At 56.3% G+C, this 19028-nt stretch overlaps 2 protein-coding genes across 2 annotated transcripts; both read right to left on the bottom strand.

The window, feature by feature from the left end:
• Positions 1-1790: 1790 nt before the first annotated feature.
• On the bottom strand, positions 1791-4279 carry NCLIV_018760 (conserved hypothetical protein; the record flags this gene model as incomplete). Its single annotated transcript, XM_003882069.1, has 3 exons — positions 1791-3307; positions 3704-3818; positions 4070-4279. 3 exons carry the CDS (start codon positions 4277-4279, stop codon positions 1791-1793), a joined length of 1842 nt encoding a protein of 613 aa, XP_003882118.1.
• Positions 4280-12608: 8329 nt separating this feature from the next.
• NCLIV_018770 (hypothetical protein) lies at positions 12609-15045 on the bottom strand (the record flags this gene model as incomplete). The annotated part of the gene is made up of 4 exons (XM_003882070.1): positions 12609-12636; positions 13132-13141; positions 13666-13784; positions 14483-15045. The coding sequence occupies 4 exons, from the start codon at positions 15043-15045 to the stop codon at positions 12609-12611; spliced, it is 720 nt and encodes a 239-aa protein (XP_003882119.1).
• Positions 15046-19028: the final 3983 nt, after the last annotated feature.

The following is a 19028-nucleotide window of genomic DNA, read 5'->3' on the forward strand; positions in this document are numbered from 1 at the left end:
AGCGGAGAGAAAGACACAACCGGAAACTGGATTTGGCTCGTCGATGCTCCTCGCGTGAAGTCCGTCCTGCCGCGCGTCTTGGGACTTCCCTTTTTTCCAGCAACTGAACTCGGCACCGACAACGCGAGGCGGTGAGAACGAGGGGAAGAGAGAAAAGCACAAAACACGGCAATGTAGTTGGCGCCCGTGCCCCTGCGGCGCGAGTCGAAGCCATTTTTTGCTCGATTTCAAAGTCCTCGAGACTCAGCAACCCAGCAAGCGCGAAACGGGGGATATTCCCGGATGAGGCACGCCTAAAGCTTGGGGCGTCCTGCCGCTCTTTTCGTCTCGCCCTTTTCGAGTCCTTCGTCAGCGCGCGGCGTGCGCTTTCGCTAGTTTCCCCTCCAGAAGGAGAACTGTCTCCTCCTCGGTAACCGTGCAACATGCGATAGATCTCTGCGCATTCGTCTTGCTGCTCTGTACGTACACGCGGGTGACATCTCGAAATCGCCTTGCAGTCTCGTGACCGTGCCGTCTGTGCTGCGTTAGTGCCGGGCGTCGCCGCCTCTCGTGCGCTGCATGTGGATTACCAATGAACAGCAGGACGGAGACTTTCCGTTTTAGCGACACAGCGCTTCTCTTCCCCGCAGTTGTGTCCCTGGCCATCTTGTCGGCCGCTGGCGTCAGGCGTCCAGTGCGGCCTTCGGGTGTCGCGCGCGCGTTTTGCGTGCCCGTTGCTGAGTGCGTTTTTGACTCACTCTGAAGACAGCCCAAGCCTAAATTTGTTTTAAAACCTTGAAACATCTTATATAGAGAGCCAAACGGCGAAACGCAAACTCTTTTGCGCCGTGTCTGTGCCGCTTCGGGTCTTTTCCTGTCTCTGTTCGTCTCACTCTCTTGTGCTTCCCTCTAGCACTGTCTCGTGTCTCTGTTCGTCTCACTCTCTTGTGCTTCCCTCTAGCACTGTCTCGTGTCTCTGTTCGTCTCTGTTCGTCTCACTCTCTTGTGCTTCCCTCTAGCACTGTCTCGTGTCTCTGTTCGTCTCACTCTCTTGTGCTTCCCTCTAGCACTGTCTCGTGCCCCTTCTCTTCCGTCTTCGCCGCGGTTTCTCTCTCTGCACCGTGGGAGGCCCCCACCGCGGCACGGCGCTGTTCTGTCTCCGTTCCCTCTCCCTCTTCCTTTTCTTTCCAGCGTGGTGTCTTCCTTTCCGCACTCTGTTCCACGGCCGGAAAGAATGGAAGCTTCGATCAGGCTCTCTGTTGAACGGCGACAGCTCAAGAGACTTTTCACGGTTGGAAAGCAAAAACCTTTCGTGGTGTCTTCGCGGGGCGAAGAACAAGGCAGCCGAAAGTCTAGGCAAAACCGCAGTTGCATCGCCGCCAGCGTCGCTGGAAATGAAGGGTGCTTACAAGGGAAATCGCCTTCGCAGCTTGTCTGCCCTCACCCTGTTTTCTCTCGCCCCACCCCTCGGGAGACGACACGGTCATGCTTAGAGGAGAGACACAGCGAAAACGCCAACTAAAAAAGTTCCCTTCACGTGACTCACGCGAAAAAGAGAGAACACATGGAGGCACTCCCGTGCCTCCTCACAATTCGCACTCTGGGTCTCAGTGTCCTTTTCAGTCTCCCGAAAAGGGAAACCAAATAGGCCTCTTCGTCACCTCTGTCCTCCAACTTTGAAAGTGTGCAGAAAAAGAGACGGAAGGCATAGACGCCGGCCCTCTTGTGCCAGCGTCCTTTCTCGCGTTCTTCTGTCTTCTTATTTTTGCGCTTCTCTTTCTCGGCTCTCCCCGCTCTAGTTCCTTGGCGCGTCAGTACTTCCGCGCCACTGTTGCCGCCCGCGCCTCGCCCTCGAGCGGTCCCGACTGTCTCCCTTGCGCATGCCGCATCGGAGCCAGGGGCGAAGCGAGGAGGCTGCTTGGGGAAGCACCCGCAAAGAACCGCGCATCTTGCGGCGTCGCGGATGCGGGGCCTTGCAGGACGGGATAGGCGAAACCGGCCGGGAAATACGGAGAAGCCGCGAAAGCCGAAGGCATGGACGGCGACAGCGGAGGCTGCGAAATGAGCGACGCTCCCGGAGGCGAGGCGCTGTGCTGGACCAGGAGGTGCGGCGACGGCGACATGCGAGGCGCAGAAGGAAGAGAGGAAGGAAGAGAAGAAGGAAGAGAAGAGGGAAGAGAGGAAGGAAGAGAAGAAGGAAGAGAAGAGGGAAGAGAGGAAGGAAGAGAAGAAGGAAGAGAAGAGGGAAGAGAGGAAGGAAGAGAAGAAGGAAGAGAAGAGGGAAGAGAGGAAGGAAGAGAAGATGAAGAATAGGCCTGTGTGTAGTCTACCGGCGGATCGAGCCCGCCTTCGGAAACGGGGTGATGGAGGGAGCGCGCATGCATTGGCACCGAAGACGCGTGACGCGGGACTGCAGTCGCGCCAGAGACGGCGAGAGAAGAAGCGGCGCGGCCGCTGGGGGGATCCCCGCCGTGGGAAGCTATCTCCCCAGACGCCAGCCGTTGATTCGGATGCTCTGCGAAAGCGAGAAGCGAAGACGACGGATGCGCAGGGTGCGCCGCGACCGGGAGTCTGCCGAGATCAAACTGTCCAGGGACCGGTGCGGGCGAGGTTCCTCGATAGACCTCTTGACTCGAGTTCCGCGAAGCTGCGCTGACGCGACTGGAGTCTTCTGTTGTGTCTTCTCTCTCCGTCTCGCCGGAGAGCCCGTCTCCTTGTCTCGAGGCCTGCTCGGCGGCCACGGAGGCGGATGCGTCCCGATCCGCCTCATCTGTCCTCAACTTCCCAGCTCTTGGAGTCGAAGCGTCAACCGCGCCGCAGTCGCCGACAGCGCTGGCGAGGCGACTCTTCGCTGACAACGCCTCTTCGCTCTCCCCCGCCTGCGTCGAAGGCCCCCGGAAGGAGGCGTGCCGTTTGCTCTCTTCGCCGGGTTCACTGTCGTCCTCCGCTCTCCTCTTCTTCTCCTCGGTGCGCTCGCCGGAGCCTTGAGTCTGCGGAGCCGCAGCGGTACCCTTCACGGCGCCCTTCTGAGCGGAGACAAGTGTCCTGACGCGGATCTTCCTGCCGCCTTCAGACCGATTCCCCGCGCCGCCAAAGCCGCCTTCTTTCTGCTCAAGGAGAATCTGCTGAAACAGGCAGGCCTGCGTCTCTTGCTGCCGGCTGACGAGGGCCTTGAGAGACTGGGCAGGGGCGCTGGAGCCTACGCGCGTCGCAGACCACGCGAAACTCGAGAGTGGAACCTCGAGGCCCAACGAGCAGGACGTGTCCCCGTCTCCGCAGAGACTGGCGGGAGGTGCGAGGGCCGAGGCGGGAACCGCGAAGGTCCGGGCTGAAGGAGGAAAGACGCACAGAAGACAGCAGGCACGTCGAGAGCGTTCAACGCCAAACAAATGAAACCGCACGCGTGTTCCGCCCAACCCGAGTCGCACGCCAACCTCGCCCCAGTTCTGGTGACTGGAAGCAATTCCTATTTCGCGCGCGACTCTCTGTCGCCCGATCTCTGTCCCCTGCTCCTGTTGTGTCGGTACGAAATGCCCCTTCTGTCTCTATCTCTCTCTAAGTCCTAAACTCTCTACATGTTTCTGTGTGTGTCCGTCTCCTCTCATTCTCTTCATGTCTCTTTCCTTTCTGTTTTTTTGGACACCTCTTGTGTGTATGTGTTCCTTCCGGTGCGCTGTCTCCGCCTGTGTTTGTCTCTCTTTTCTGGCACGAATCGAGCACGGACCGAGGCAAAAACGAAGATCTTCTCGAGTCAGGGTCGCCCCGTGGCGCGTGCGGCATGTCCGGGCGGCGTGGACGCCGGCGTCGACAACGAAGGCGTCGAGGAAATCCCCGACGAGCTGCCACAGAGACGCAGAGACAAAACCGACTCTGTATGTGGGAGGAGAGACGCCGAGCGCACTGCAAAAAGCCAAGCAGCGGCTGTTCGTAGAGATGTCTCGAGAAATGCTGAGGGTGAGAGACGCTCGCAGAGCCAAGAGAGAAGTTGAGAGAGCAAGCGACAGTTGAAAAAAGAGCGGACTGCGGAAAAGGGACAATCTCCGCACCTAGACCTACGAGTCGACACAAGGGAGAGACGCGGGCGACTTACTCGTGCAGCCGACGAATCAATTTCTGCCTGGTTGTCAAGGTCGTGGAGCGCCTTCTCCACAAGTCCAGCGTGGACTGCGGAGAAGACAGCTTCGACTGGAAACTCCTGCGTCTTTGTCAACGCATCGGGAGAGACAGGGGCATCAATGGGCGAGGCGCGAGGACACGCCTCCGGGCAATCCGCCGCACATAGAGCCGCTGCTTCGTTCATTCTTCGCGACTAGGAAAAGGAAGAGGAAGAAAGCAGGGACGGCGCTTTGGCCGCACGACAGGCATGTCGACAGACAACAGCGTGTCTACAGACGGAGACTCAGTTCGACGCCCGGTCTACACATCTAGCCACGACAAAAACAAATAAGCGTGAACGCAAAGAAAGCACATGCAGATATTTGCGTGCACGTGTATGAAAGCAGGTGCATGTAAATAGAGCGCAGATTATGGGCGCCAGGAGCCACGCGCACACGTAGGCGGGAAGAAAAGGGTCGGAGAGCAGTGCTAGAACGGGGGTGTGCTTCCTGCTGGGCGCTCTTCTTCATGCAGCCAGAGCAGAGAAAATCGGGGAACCCCTCGCTCTGGAAACGGCAGTTTGCATGTGCGTCGATTTTCGCGGGTTTGTGACGGCGCGCGACGGAGCTCGGGGTAGCGGAGACGCTTTCGAACCGAAAGCGCCGCTCTGCGGAGCCTTGGCTAGGCGAGGCGACAGCTGGGAAAAGGACGGAAACGCGCGGTGTAAGAGTGCCGGGGACTCTCTTTCGCGGCCACGCGGAGAGGCGCTTGGGGACTGGAAAGTCGCAAAGAAAAACGGGATGAGAAACGCGTGAGACGGCAGGGGGCTGTGTTCCCAACTCGGGGTTCCAGACTGCGCAGCAGCTAGAAGCAAGCACGTGGTTCAAGCGGGGCTTTCTGTCGTCGAAAAGAAGAAGGGAGAAAATCTCCGGTGGAGGCGCCTTCGTTTCGAGTGAAAAAAAAAACGGAAAGTGGGCGTTCCCCGGCGACACAGCAAGCGAAACGGCGCGCGTGCGCGTGTGCTAAACGTCGTTTGCATGCGCGTCAGACACATCTGACGAGTCCGGCTGCTCAGGATCTCAGCCGGGTAAGCGCCTGCCGGGTTTTTTCTCGAAGAAACACACCAGCGAAGGGGGCTCCTATCAGGGTCTGCATGGGGCGGAGACAGGATTCCGAGCCCCCTCAGCACGGGTCACGGCCTTTACTCGAATTTGCAAATCTGCGCGTAGCTACCCATAGAGATGTCTGTGTAAGGGCTAGCTTCCTACGGGGATATGTCTGCGCTTGGCAATACAAAGACAGCGGAATGCTAGCTTTAAATGCTTATTCAGATGGACTGGCATAGCTAAAACTACATCTGCAGAGGGAGATAGGTGGGCATGTACGTGTAGATGAATGTGCGCAGGCAGATGGACAGGTGTAGGTTAACTAGCAGGCCGGTAACCCCTGTCGCCGCCGGACGTATACACGCATTCGCATAAAAACACTTCTACTTTTGAACATCCAGATGTGTGCATGTATCTTTTAGCGTGTATATATGGCAGAGCGTGTACAAAACTGGGAATAGAGCCTCAAAGTCACGAGGGGCCACGTGCCGTGCAGCGGCGGGAAAGTGGTGAATTTTAAGCAGTTCGGTAGGCATCCCCCTGAACGCAGAAGACATGCGAACGCTACAGCGAAAAAAAAACGAAGTTGCAAAATGTCCACACATTGATAACCAACAGACACACACACTTCAGACAGATAGAGATGGCCGCTGTGAGGCGGGCACGAGTGCCGAGGCCAGATTAGTGTTTTTGCACATTCTGGAAGAGCGGAGACACCCGACTGCAATACTCTCGAGAAAAGTTCACTCTAAAAGTGAAACCCCCATGTGTTCGCGCGTCATCCTCAAAGAGAGAATCTTCCATTGGCAAAACAACTGACTCGCTTTGTAGTGAGGGATAAGAACGCCAAGCATTTGCCGGTATCGTGGCATCCCGCCTGGCTGTGACCACACAGCGGACTCTCAAGACGTGCACCTGGTTCCAGAACTTGGTCACGGCCTTCGCATCTTCTCCCTCCTTTTCTAAAGAGTGTACCAATCCGTTACTCCCTCTTACATTAGACACCTGGGAGAAACGCAGTTGTGTTCCTCACGTACCGGGGACGCACTGGGGTGTTGCACAGGCGTACTTTTGCGCTTCCGTGTGTAGAGGCGCGGTAGCATATAGCATGTCGTATCAAAACTACACCCGAGCAAAACATAGACCGGTAAAGCTTATAAAAGTGTGTGTGCATGTAGAGGTTCCAATGAGGTTGAGTTCTTTACCGCTCTTCCTTGATGGCGGTTACCACCGTCAGGTGCCAAGAGAGGAGAGCGGACTTGGGTTAATGCCGACGGCAGTGCTGACCCAGAGGTAGGCAAACACGGAAGTGTCTAAGAAAGTGGCGCCGTGAGCTTTTGTGTCCAAGGGAGAGAGGAAGACTATTCTCGGATGCAAGGTTGCCGCTCCCTGGTACTACGAAGCTAGCTCGTTTTAAAGCAGGTGCCGTCGACGGCCGGGGGCTTACCGCTGCAAGGAACCAACCAGATTTGGTCACCTTCAGCCTAGATCACCCCCGGGAACACAGGCAGTCCGTTTCTGGCGCCGTAGAGAGATTTGACCAAGTGCCCGTGGAGGAGGCCGCCTGACGGCTCACTCTGTCCCTCCTCGGTCCTTCTCATCGTCGCGTCTTCTGGAAGAGTACCCTTGAAGTTTTTCTGGAAGAGCACCCTTGAAGTTTGAGGAGGGCGTTTCTGAATCCTTGCTTTGTGTTGCGCTGTTACCTTTCCCTTACTTTCCCAGCCGGACAAATAGATGTCAGCGCGTTTCCGCCTCGCGCTGCGCTCGTCGTAGCCCGGCGTTTGGGACAACTCTTCTTCCGTTTTCTCGCGCCTAGTCTGATCTCTATTGCCACATGCGAGATAAAGCCGTGTTCTGAACGGACCTCCCGATGTCGGTGCATCTTGATTCGGACACGCAGCCTCTCTGAGTCGCGGGCATTCAACTCTACGGACTGTCACTATTTAAAAAGGCCACCAAGAGAGGAACACTTTTTTTCTGTTCCCGAACAGATTCTCCCTAATGCTTTATGTCTGGCGGTGAGGAGGAATTGTGTGTTTGCCCGGATGATATCCCCCGCAGAAAAGCTGTGTTACTCCAAGTTCCTGGCGCCCCGGATTGGAGCAGTCAGCGCTGCTGAGTTGCCGACACATGGAAGCAGCCCGACATATATACTCCCCAGAAAAAGGTAGTTTTTGTAAAGCTAGGAATCTCGTTTTATAATGCGTGAGCGGCGCAGCTGTCCCGTACACGCAGCGCAATGAGGAAAGCTCACGGCCGTACGCCGGTGTTTTCGTCTAGCGTGAGGACCTATCCCAGGACAGGTGAGAAGGGACGGATACACGCTTAGTATCCCGTTACCACAGTCACGTTTTGTCGGAAGAAAACCTCTATTGGAGGGAGAAAACAGAATATCATCTTTATGGAGAGAATCGGCCTGTTCACCGGGAAAACCCGGCGTAGACTATACAAACAGGCAGCCCCTGGTAATCATCCGACAGAAAACCTCGGCGCGTGTCACAACGCACACGGGCACACACCCTTCACAAAGTTTTCACTGCGGGCGAGCGGCACGACGCTCCGTCTAAAAAAAGGCAAATGTAAAACTGCTCGCCACGCTGGACAACACACCTTACGCGCGACTCGTCCTCGAGGCCACACAGCCCTGTAACTCCGACTCGGAATCACGATCGTTAACGCGGAACTTCCGTGAGACAGCGACTGCCGCACACAGCCAAGAAAAACCGGGGAATTCCATATGCATGTCACCCCAAAAACTTTGTTTTCCCTGGAAAGTCGCTAGGGTAGCCGTGACCTCGATCCAACGCACGCAAAGCCCTGGAACACCCCGAAGCATAAAAAAATGAAAAGCCAACCTGCATAAAAAGCGTTCACGGCAAAATTGACAAGACGGTGCCAAACGTCGAGCACCGGGTGAACGTAACCACGAATGAGGGTTGTATTTCTTCGCCGTCGATCATATCGTTTTCGGTCTTTTGTCAGCTGCGGTGTCGCGCTGGAAGTCTGAGACATGGGAAGCACATCACCGGAGTGTTCCGGCCATTCTTAGGTATCCCTCGTTTCTTCCCTTTTTGACCATCGGCAAGAAGTGGCTACAGGTCTATGAGGCAGGCAGACCGAAGCAATCACACGTGAGACGTCGTAGTGATGCACCGATGGTACTCCTACGTCACTGTGGAAATCATCCTCTCGGCAGCGTCTCGGTGTAACGCAGCTGTCATTCCAGTGTTCTGGAAGCGGTGACTTCTACCCCAAAGGGTTCCATTGACGCCACAGACTCTGCACTGAGACACAAATCAGCACAATCAGACGCGCAAGCATATATCGGTGTCTGCTTGGGTTGTCCGATTTCGCTTAAAATTGTCGGAAAGGCATTGCGCAGGCCCGCTGAACAGCGCGCCAGAGATTCCAGGAAATGAGAATGCCTCTTTCTGTGTCCGTCTCGTGGCAGGGAGAGGCTAGACGCCAGGAACGCGTTAGCGGCGACTCAAGAGTGTCGCCTGCCGCGAGCCTGTGAGGGGCTGTACCGTCTAGAGGGAAGGCTGCGGAGAAAACACATACAGAAAGCACGCCTTTGCGCTTTTTGGTGCTCGGAGGGAGGGGGGGGGGGGGAGAGCGAGGCGCTGAGACGAAGTCGAGGTTGGCAGTTCGCGTGCAAATCAAGTGAGCCCGGACACACGGGATTTCCGGTCTTCGATCCGAAAAGGATCGGCCGTGACGCGTCCTGGACGGCGCTTACATCCTAGCAAAGCGAGACCCGCAAAGCAGTGGTGCTCTCGCCCTTCTGAAACGCGCCTGTCTCGTCGCCCCCTTCAGCATTGTGACCCGCCCGACGATCCGTCGCGTCTAGGCTGTTGCGCCAAGGCCATCTCTGCAAGCGTTCGCATCCCGCATATTTGCTTTTCCGAGGCCTCGGGACCCTGACCCCTCACGGTTCCTCTCGCACTGCGCTGCTTGACCTTCTCGTTCATTCGCGCACAGACACCTTGCTCCTGCGCACGTTTCTAGTGGCGTTCGACCGATCCCCCTTCAGAAGTTCTCCAATCGGCTCAGGGGCTTCGCAGGACGAGAATGTGTTCTCTGCGGTCGCCGCAGTCTACGGATCTGCAGCGTGCACGCGCGATCCGCTTCGAACGCCGGCCGCAAGAGTCGCACGGCGCCCCTATGTGCATATGTCAGGCGCTCGAAAACTAGGCATTCAGCAACTCAAACGACGTTCCAAACTTTCCCTGGAACACGCAGAAACCCACGAAACCCGGTGGTAACGGCGACTGTAATCAGATTCGGCAGACTGTCCCCGACCCGTGATCATCCCTGCTCGAGGGCAGGGAGCGCCAACTGAAACGAGACAGCTGCGCGCTTCCGGTCAGCGTCTCTCGACTCACTTCCTGAAAAAACTGGCAAAAGCCGACGACGCTCCAGCCTGCGTCTCCAGCTTCACAACACTGGGGACCCATCTGTGGGCTGAGGGTGGTTCTGTCTGCAACCTACAGAGAGGCGCCACAATTCGCAACGCGTACTCTCTAAAATCGTCGTTCACGAAACGACAGGACACACGCCATGCAAAGAAGCGTGGCCAGCTGACCGCCACGGCTGCCGCACCATTTTCCCCTCTCTCCAGGTCTTCGCCACTGAAAACTGAGCACGCTCCTTGCGACTCCGCCGGGCATCGTGACAAGACGAGCGAAAACTCGAGTGACGCTACAGCAGCGCAGTCCACCGGTGGATGAAGCAGCTAAATGCCCGGCCGAAAGACCCAATGTTCCCAATCGTCGGTGGGCTGGTGAGGCCGCTCACCGCTACGAGTAGGGAGGCAAATACTACCTGAGAATCCAGGAATACCAACGAGCACAGCGCCTCCGTTGTTGGCCTTTTGCAAGCAAACCCCGGGGCGCTGCTATTCAGAAGGCGCAGTGGGGCGCTAAAGGTAAGATACGGGGACGCCTGCGGATGACGCCGCGGCAACTTCCCTGTTTTGTAACCGATCAGAATGACGTGCTGTGCACTTGGCAACTCGAGAAACTGAACAATGAGAGACAGTTTTCCCCTTTCTACCGTTCAGAAGTAAATACATTCAACGGAACTCGCAAGACCATGCACGCCACTCACAATCTGAGGTCCAGTTGAAGTTCCCGTGCCGCCGTCCTTCACACGGGGTGTGATGACCCAGGGACACGTGCATGTTCCGACCATGAAAGCCACTGTAAAAAAGAGCGGCACGCCGCGTTGCCTTGCTGGTCGCGGATCCCTCTCACCCCTTTCTGTCTCCCACCGTCGTCTGCGCCTGCGGGACTCTCAAATCGCTCCCTGATGTTATCCGCGGCCGCTGCGCCGCACCTGTCCGAACGATCATGTGGGCAAAGCGATACGGTGGAAGCAAGACTGCCTGCAGTTGTGATTTCTACGGAACGCACGCGGAAAAGGGCGTTTGTATGCTACGTTGTATCCACTTGGTGGGGCGCCGACGACTGCGGCGAAGGACGTACAGTTAACTGAACGGTTGAGAATAAGATCTGGATTTCGGGCTCAAGACCCGCCTGTTGGTTCGTCAACACTTTACGACTCGAAATGCAGTCAGTGGATGGCTTATGATTTGGATGTAGAGTAGGATCTTCTGTTCTTTAACCAGAGTATTTGTAGCTCGATGGTTACATATACTTGCCAGCACACTGTATACCTTTGAGCCACTGCAAAGGTACATTATGTAAGATATGCTCGGAACCCCTCGCAAAGCGCGCGTGGCCGAGAATCTTTTGCTTCGGTTTAGAGACTCCCTCGTGGCAACGGCTCTGACGACCGGAAGGTTTCCTCACTATCTGAAGAGAGACAAGTCGCGATGTCGCAGTCGGGAATGAACGGGAGAAGGACGCACAAGTGAGCCGCGGGTTCGCACGGCCAAGTTTCAGGCCGAGCCGAGAAGTTCTTTCCCATTCCTAGCGCGGCTGTGGGATGAGAGGGTGTTTCCAGTGCAGTCTGCCCGACTCCGTTCAGCAGACCTTCGGGCTCTGCTCTCAGACGCCAAGCCAAAAAGCCACGATCCACCAACGCGCGAGATCTTACCGCCTGAAACGCCCGGCAACGTGCTCTCCAGAACGCCCCTCAGTGAAGCATCCGGTTTGCCGCGCCCTGCAGAGGTCTGAAGAACCCGGTTCGGTTTTCATCCCCGCGGGCTACGAACCGGCCGATGCCGCGGATCCTTCGTCCCCAGCTTGCGCGAGGACAGCAATGTGGTGCCGCCATACTTCAAGGCCCCAGGCAAATAGCACCGGATGGGATAGGGAACTGTGGAATCATATGGAGGTCACCGAGCATGCAGTAACAGTCAGACACCAAGCGAAGCTCGACGCAACCTGAGCCCTGCAGGCTCCCAAGGAGGTTTTGTGAGACGTCGGGTTGGACAACTTGGCCCAATCGAGCCCGCGATGTCCCTCCTTTCCTGTTAAACAGCCACCGCGCGGCAGGCGTGCACTGCGAGACAGTCCCCTCCTGGCTCTGAACTTACGTCCTGACGTGTCAGACCCGACGAGGTCGATACGTCCGAGTTCATGAGACTAGGTCGTGAATAGCTACTATCTTACACCTTACTACCGGATTGGTGCTAGGGTTATACTAAACAACAGTGTTAATGACTACAGCTTCCAAGCGCGAGACATCCGCGTTTCCCGAGCCTGGGATCCCGTCACCCGACGTGGTGGGCTCCAGCTATATAGAGAGCTAGGCGACTTTCGAAGCGTTTGCTCTCCAGGAGTGAGAACGGAATGCAGAGCCGTGGGTTTCTCACCATCGTGAAATTGCGTAGTAAATTTACGGCCTGAGCGTTGGGGGTGTAAAGGTCCGAAAGGTCCGAGTTGGAGTAGAAGCACCTTTCCTGTGAAGCGCAAGCGGAGCTGAAGGCAATACCTTTCTGTTCACACACTTACGAGCTGACAGCGCAGCAACGGGGAACCGAGGCGGGAGGGTTTCACTGTGCACCGAACAAGATGGGCGTTCGCCGGCACTCTCGCGAATCGGGCTGCGGAGCTGTGCCTTGCTGCGCGGATGGCGACTCACGTCAGGATCCTAATGGAAGCGAAGGAAGAGACGGCAGGCTAGGCCTCTGCAAGCGGCACCGGTGGACATAAAAAAACGGATAGACCTCAACCGGGGGAGAGGGCGACCGCCCCGTGAGTTCCGGGACAGCCAGGTGCACGCACGACTGAACTGCAGATTTCGGGCAAGAGCCGAGTTCCCAGTTTGAAGGGCCAGTCTTTCAGCGCTGGCCAGTTTGAAACGCAGCTGCAGGCGGACACCCTCTCGAATCTCTGAATCGGACACTGCCGTTTTCTGCGATGGGTGGAACCTACCATCTATGAAGAGACGCGCATGCACACAGATGGCCGTGAGTCTCTTCCCGAGGAATCTGACCGAGGCGTGGCCTGGCAAGTGGTGTCACGCCGGATCTGCCAAGCGTCCCAGGCTGCGACGGGGTTGCAGATCAGACCGCGAGGCTCGACGCACTCTTTCAACGTTGCCAGTTTCATGCGAGTGGTCCCAAAGATTTCCCAGCCTTCCATCAGGTGGGAGGCTCGGTGTGTGCGTGAGTCGCATCCTCGGGTCGACAGAGTCCCCGACCTGATATTCACCCCGCGTTCTCCGACACAAGCAGACCCTCGTGCCACGCGAGCCTCGCCGCTGTGTGCGAAGAGAAGCAAAGCACTACGCCTGAACACCCCTTCTCTTTTTCCTCACTTTGGCGCTGAAGCGGAGACCGGAACAGGAGCTGGAGAATCCATGAGAGGCCTGAACTCTGGAAACGCTAGAGCCGCCTTGCGCCGGCTTGCGCCGAACACGGCCACGTCCGTTCAAGCGCAAAGCCCAGCCCCGGCTCCTCCCAGCTCTCCGCGCTCGGACCAGGTGGAAGCCTGCACACCTCGCTGCTCACTGTGTCGGAAGCGCTCTACAGTTCACTTACACGACGTCCCCTGGAAAGTAACGACCGCAACCAGTCACAAGCAAGTCGCAGCCGTCCGTCTCTGTCTTGGTTCTTGTCGGTTCCAGGTCGAGACGCAGTGAAAAGCGGACCACTCCACTGGCGCCCGACCCCCTCTGCGTTTCCCTTTGCACCTTTAGCGAAACACCGACGCGCCGGACCATAGGTGTACATACATTGCCCACACTGGCGTGGCCGCCCTGCAACACACTCCACAGCGTGGATCCCCCGCAGATCCGTGGAGTGCGACTCGACTACCTCCAGGCAAAGCGCGTTTTCAGGGTTGAGACTCCTGCAGCGCTCTGGGAATGACGACTCCGCCGTCGTTCACGGGCCGGGGAGCGCGAGAGAAGGACTCTACACAGGGTGACGATCGGCCACTCGCGTCGGAGCGCACCTTTCCGCGAAACTCAAGGTTTGCTAGAACACGCCAGGCGCGCGAAAAAGGCCGCGACACGGCAGCGAAACGACTGACCCAGCCCGGTGTTCATACAGCGAGGGGAACCGTCGGCTTACTGAATTCCGCACCAACGGCGTGCGCCACTTTTATCCGTAGCCCCCTCATCCAGTTTGTGGTCACGCCGGTGATCACGAGAGCGATCAGAAGGATCGTGATGTCAAAAAAGCTGACGCGCCTGCAAACCCACAACCGACAGAACGATTTCCACTTCAACACAACCTTGTCGAGTAAGTACCGTTGTGCGTGAAGTTGAACCGACGCTTCAGGGGTCTTATCTCAAAGATTCAAAAAATCATCTTCGAATATGACAGTCGGGATCGCCCGACAGTCAGACCCTGAGCATCTGTACATCCCTTAAATCATCAACAGGGCTAGCAACTTCAGGTATACTCATATATATATATATATGCGTAACGGTATTCGTACAGTCAAGTGCGAGTATCCGCATCTGTCAGTTCCTACGCGCAGGCATGCCTGCACACCAGCGATGAATCACCCGCGAGAGCTTCGAACGAGATCGAATCGCCTCTCGCCTTCGCTTGGCTTCTTAAAATGCATGAATCCGTGCGCTTGTATCTCCCTCTGTTCGACGAAATGCATCTGCTCGCCATTTACCTGGAGGTGTCGGCACGTGTCGCCCTCGCCCACCTCCCCCCCCCCCCCGTTCCGGTGATTCAGATCGAGATGTTTGTGTGGGAGCGACGACGCAGGACACTCTGTTTTCCACAACGCAGGCGAGCGTTTCCCCGCCGGGCCGCACTCGCGGCAGAACGGTTCACAATTGTTTGTGTGCTTCCGCTCTCGTGCAGAAATTCCACAAAAAACAGAGGCGACTGTGTCGTCCTAAAATACAGCTGGTCGTGGCGAACTGACCGATCAGTCGATGTCGCCCACGGCCTCCACGCAGCACGCATCCTTCTCGTCAGGGTTTGGCTGTCTTCCTTCGCGCTCGCCATCTCTGCTGCGGCTTGCCGTTCCACTTGAATAGCTCCATTTTCCGCAGTCTCCAGAGTGTTCGAGAACAAACCACTGGGGTTGCCGCGCAGCGAAGCGGCGCCTAGTGCGCCTTCATCCTCAGAGGCTGCCAAAGGGCGTTTGCGTCGCCACGGGAGGGTTGCGTTCCGGCTCCTGCCCGCGCCGATTCCAGGACGAGAGGCGCCCGGCCCCGCGCCATTCCAGAGAAGCGGAGGTGTATCCTGCGGCGCCCCTGGCAGCTCGGCCGTGGCCGTCCCGGTCGCCAAGGAGTCCCCGTGGTTTCCCGCGGCGGCCAGGAAGTTGAAGAGACTGGCCGCGAGAGCAAGAGGAACGAGGAGCGCTTTGCGTGTGAACATCGGGGAAACGGAAAGGGAGGCAGACGGGTAGCGAGGCACCAAGGAAGAAAGAGCACCGAGAAGAGAGGACCCAGCAACGACTGCACACTTGCTTACGCGATTCATTCGGGCGCAGCGTAACCCTGGGCCACGAGTCGCAGAGAGAGTAAATGCGAGAGAATCAATCCGCGTGCACACACACACACACACACACACACACACACACACACACACACACGCGGTTCCAATCGCCAGAGAGTGGATGAGGTCACCTCAGTGTACGCTGCCGATCGTGCGAGACAGAAGCAAGGCGCGCCGCGCCAACGCTTCCGTTTTTTCAGAGTGTGGGAAAATGGCCTGTTTGGTGGTCACCTTGTGCGGAGGCAAACGGCCGATTTGGAAGGAAAACTGGCAACTGCTCGCTCTCCATACACCGGGGAACGGCACAGAGAGAGCTTTGGCCGGGCATGCGTCTGATAATGGAAGCGAGGACGATAGGAGAAACACACACAGAAAATGCAGCGTCTGTAAGAAAGGAGCAGCCTTAGGAGAACATGCGGCTGAGTCCTGTAGTTGTATGTTTGCCGTTTTGAGTGCTATGGCAACAGCACGACGGTTCCGTGCACGCAGTGTGCCCAGATTTTTGGGCGTCGTTCCAACACCACTCCAGCAGGTACGCTTCTCCTCCTCTCGTCACTCCTCGTGAAAGAAAAGAATGGAAGAATCGAGGGGGTTTCAGCTTTTTGCGGCTTTGGCAAGCGGATCGGTCACGCCCATGATGCGGTGCATCGAAAACTGGCAGCGATCGTGGGAAAAAGGAGGGCGAGGCGCACATCGCAGAATCCACAGGCAGAGCCTGAATGCGAAACTATATATACAAAGTACAGACACCAGTTTGGGGTCTTCTGCATCAAGGAGAAAATCGAGGCTCTGTGCTGCTCGACAAGACAACAAAACCGCCCAGTTATGCGCTTCGTGTGTGGACACTTGACACACGCAGCGCATGCTTAATGTGTCAGCCGGTTTTGCCCGCGACGCTGCTCTTTTGCATGCCTCGAGAGACACGTCCGAGGCAACCAGCTGATCGTATCTCAGCAGTATCTCTGTTCGACAAAAATGTAACCAGATAGCGGTATGTCATTCTGATTCCTATATGTGGTGGATGACGGGTATTTCTATGAAGCGTTGGGCAGCGTAGCCATCCCCGTAACTGCGTTTAAGAAGACGACTCCAGGTTCTTTTTTCTTTCTGGGGTACAGAACCCGTTACGGACGCAGCTTCACACACCGCTGCCTCACGGCCTAGTCGACTGCCTTTAGAGCGTGGTGGTCTGTTTTTAAAGCAGAAGGCAGATGTTGTGTGGCCTTTCCAATGACGCAAAATGACGACACCTGGCAGATTCCTGTGGGCCATTTGCTTCGTTTTCCCAAAGCTCCGGACAGGCTGTATCAACGGAATGCCCCTCCATTCCTAGATGTATATAGAGCGAGTTATCAACCCAAGACAAAGGTGAGAACGCTTGACTGAGGCATATTTCCTGAGTACGATCAGGCGTGGATGAGAAGTCTCCCGGTCGCTGAGCGAACCGGTGGCATAACTAACTTCTGTGGTTTTCGTTTCGTGAACGCCAATCGAGATAGTCGTTGATGCGTAGTGTACAATCGCTTTCCTACTCAACCTTTCTCTGCGAGCCTTGTGGTCCGCCTAGCTGCAGCCGTCAGTGAAAAAGCGGGTGTGGAGATACGCATTCGTGGTACGTGCCTTGCCATCATGTGACGCGTGTGCGGTGGTTCAGCAGACAAAGCGGTTGAGAAGCCAACGCGCGGTACGTGTGTTCCATACTCAGCAGTCGCCACTAACTTTCCGCGAAACACGAAGCTACCTTATTCTGGCGGTCCAAAGTAGAATGGCTCAGTTCAAAATCTCGTTCCCGGAGGAGCAGGCTTCGCACAAAAGCTTTCGTATGTAGCTAAGTATATGCAGGAAATTCGGTCAGGTAGCCTGTCTATGACAGGGGAGACGGCATGGAAGGTTTTCCCCCACACAAAGCATCTCGGCATTTCCGCGTAGATGACTTTTGCTCGCTCGCTGCAGTCTACGGAATGCGCAAAATCGTTCACTTCAAGAAGGAAATCGTCCCTAGCAACGATAGCAGTGAGCATGCGCGATGGAATATGCCTGGCTACGTGTTTTCGCCACTGATGTTCTCATAATACCGGGCCCCGGTACTGGTAGCATGAACTCGGTCCGTTCCGCGAGCACACACTTCGCCCCGACGACCAGCCCTCCCCAAACAGCGAACCTCTGCGTATGGCCGAGATGCAGCGGCCAGTCACTGCGGATGTTTATGCTCTGCGTTCGCTCCCACAGGCCCGAACCCCTTTCTTCACTTTGGTCTCTCGGGGGCTACGTTTGCTCCTGATCGAAGGACTTTCTGTAGCCCCAGTCGTCTGCTGGGGCGTTCCCCAACGAGCCTACATTTGATAAACGAGCTCCTTGGAGCGTCGTTTTCACGGTGAGCTCAGGTGACTCGGAGCCTAGCTCCGTTTCGTAGGAAGAGGTTAGCATAGCGTCTATCGCGGCTGGGACCGTACCTGTACGAGATGATATCCTACTAGCCGCAGGGTGTAAGGAGTACTATTACTGCGCGCACTGCGGAACACGGAGCAACAGCGTTGAAGCATAAATCTCAGCTGCAGTCAGCCTTTCCAGGGCCCTTTCCTGCTTATCTCACGTGCGTGTGGCTCTGAGAGGACAAAACGCTACGTTGTCGTGAAGGATTCAGAGCGTCAGTGTGTGAATTTCCTCATCGACTACGCTGGTAGCTGGCTAAGTATCGGTGCTCAGCAGTGACTTCGCACAACATCACGCGAAACTCACGAGCGAGCTGGTGCAGCCAGCTACTCTAGGAGTACAGACCTGGTATACCGAGCTCTCCGGTCGAGGAAAGGGGGGTCGAACCTGCTCACGTTCCGAGCTGCGTCGTGTCTGACGGGAAACACTCTATCGCTCTCTTGAGCACAAGACACCTTTTCGGCAGGCTGGTCTGCAACTCCACGCGATCGCTCGTGCCACAAATTCAACTGTCCACGCCGGCTTTCTCAACAGACCACGCCTCCTCTGGCGTTCGATGATCACTGGTTGTGCCCCATAGTGAGGATCAAAACTGATTGTTTCCGACTCGTGGTTGCGACGGTGGTGCAGATGATTAGCTGCAACGCTGTACCAATTCAAAAAATTAAGTGAGCGTCGCACCGAGATCAAACCCGGAACGCCGGTCAGCCATCAAAGTCGGGTTCCACTCACAAAACCACACCTGGTACAAAAGTTACGGAAACGGGAAGGTGTGCGGTGCTGCATTCCGGGATACGGGTGAAGAGCCTCACGGAAGGAACTTGTAGCGCCAAAAGTTCGATTCAACAAGGAACGGTTTCCGCAATTCTTTACCGTAAACCCACGCCAGCCCTTCTGTATCCGGTCTCAAAAGCGATGCCTTGGCTCTCCTGTTGCACTGGTGGCAATCAGAAAGGCCTGGAAAATGCATCTCTCTTGAAAGTTCAATCAACAATTGACAGTCGTTTTGCGACAGCCGATATCCCCTGAAGTCATTAGCGAAGCCGGAGCGAACTGTAGCGACCTGTTTGTCAGGCAGCCCCGATTCTTCATGCTCCGATGTGCAGAAGCGTGGCAGTCGAGTAACCGAGGAATTACTGACGAGCCGTCGACGGAAAGTGATATCAGTGGCAGAAAAATCAACGGAATCAACGAGAAGCAGTTCTTTCATGCCGGGGTTTGTCGTTCCCGTGGAGACGACAGTCAGGCACTTTCTTTGCACATGCGTTTGCTCTGCATGCAGAACTTCGAGACGTTTCCAAACACACGTTTGCATTCAGTGGAATGTGTTTTATTTTCGTCAGGAGCAGCCAGATGAAGCGGCGGATATCACCAGACGCGGTCCACCTCATTTCCTGGACGATCTCTGTTAGCCACACTTGCCAGGCTAAGCAGCTGACTGGAATCAGGCATTCTCGACCGCGGACGTTTTATTGTTCGACTGCTGTCTGCCTTCCATTCAGGAAGCTTTGCAGCCGAAAACCTCGTTGGCGTCA

This window comes from Neospora caninum, chromosome VI (assembly GCF_000208865.1).
Source record: "Neospora caninum Liverpool complete genome, chromosome VI".
NCBI classification, from domain to species: Eukaryota; Apicomplexa; class Conoidasida; order Eucoccidiorida; family Sarcocystidae; genus Neospora; species Neospora caninum.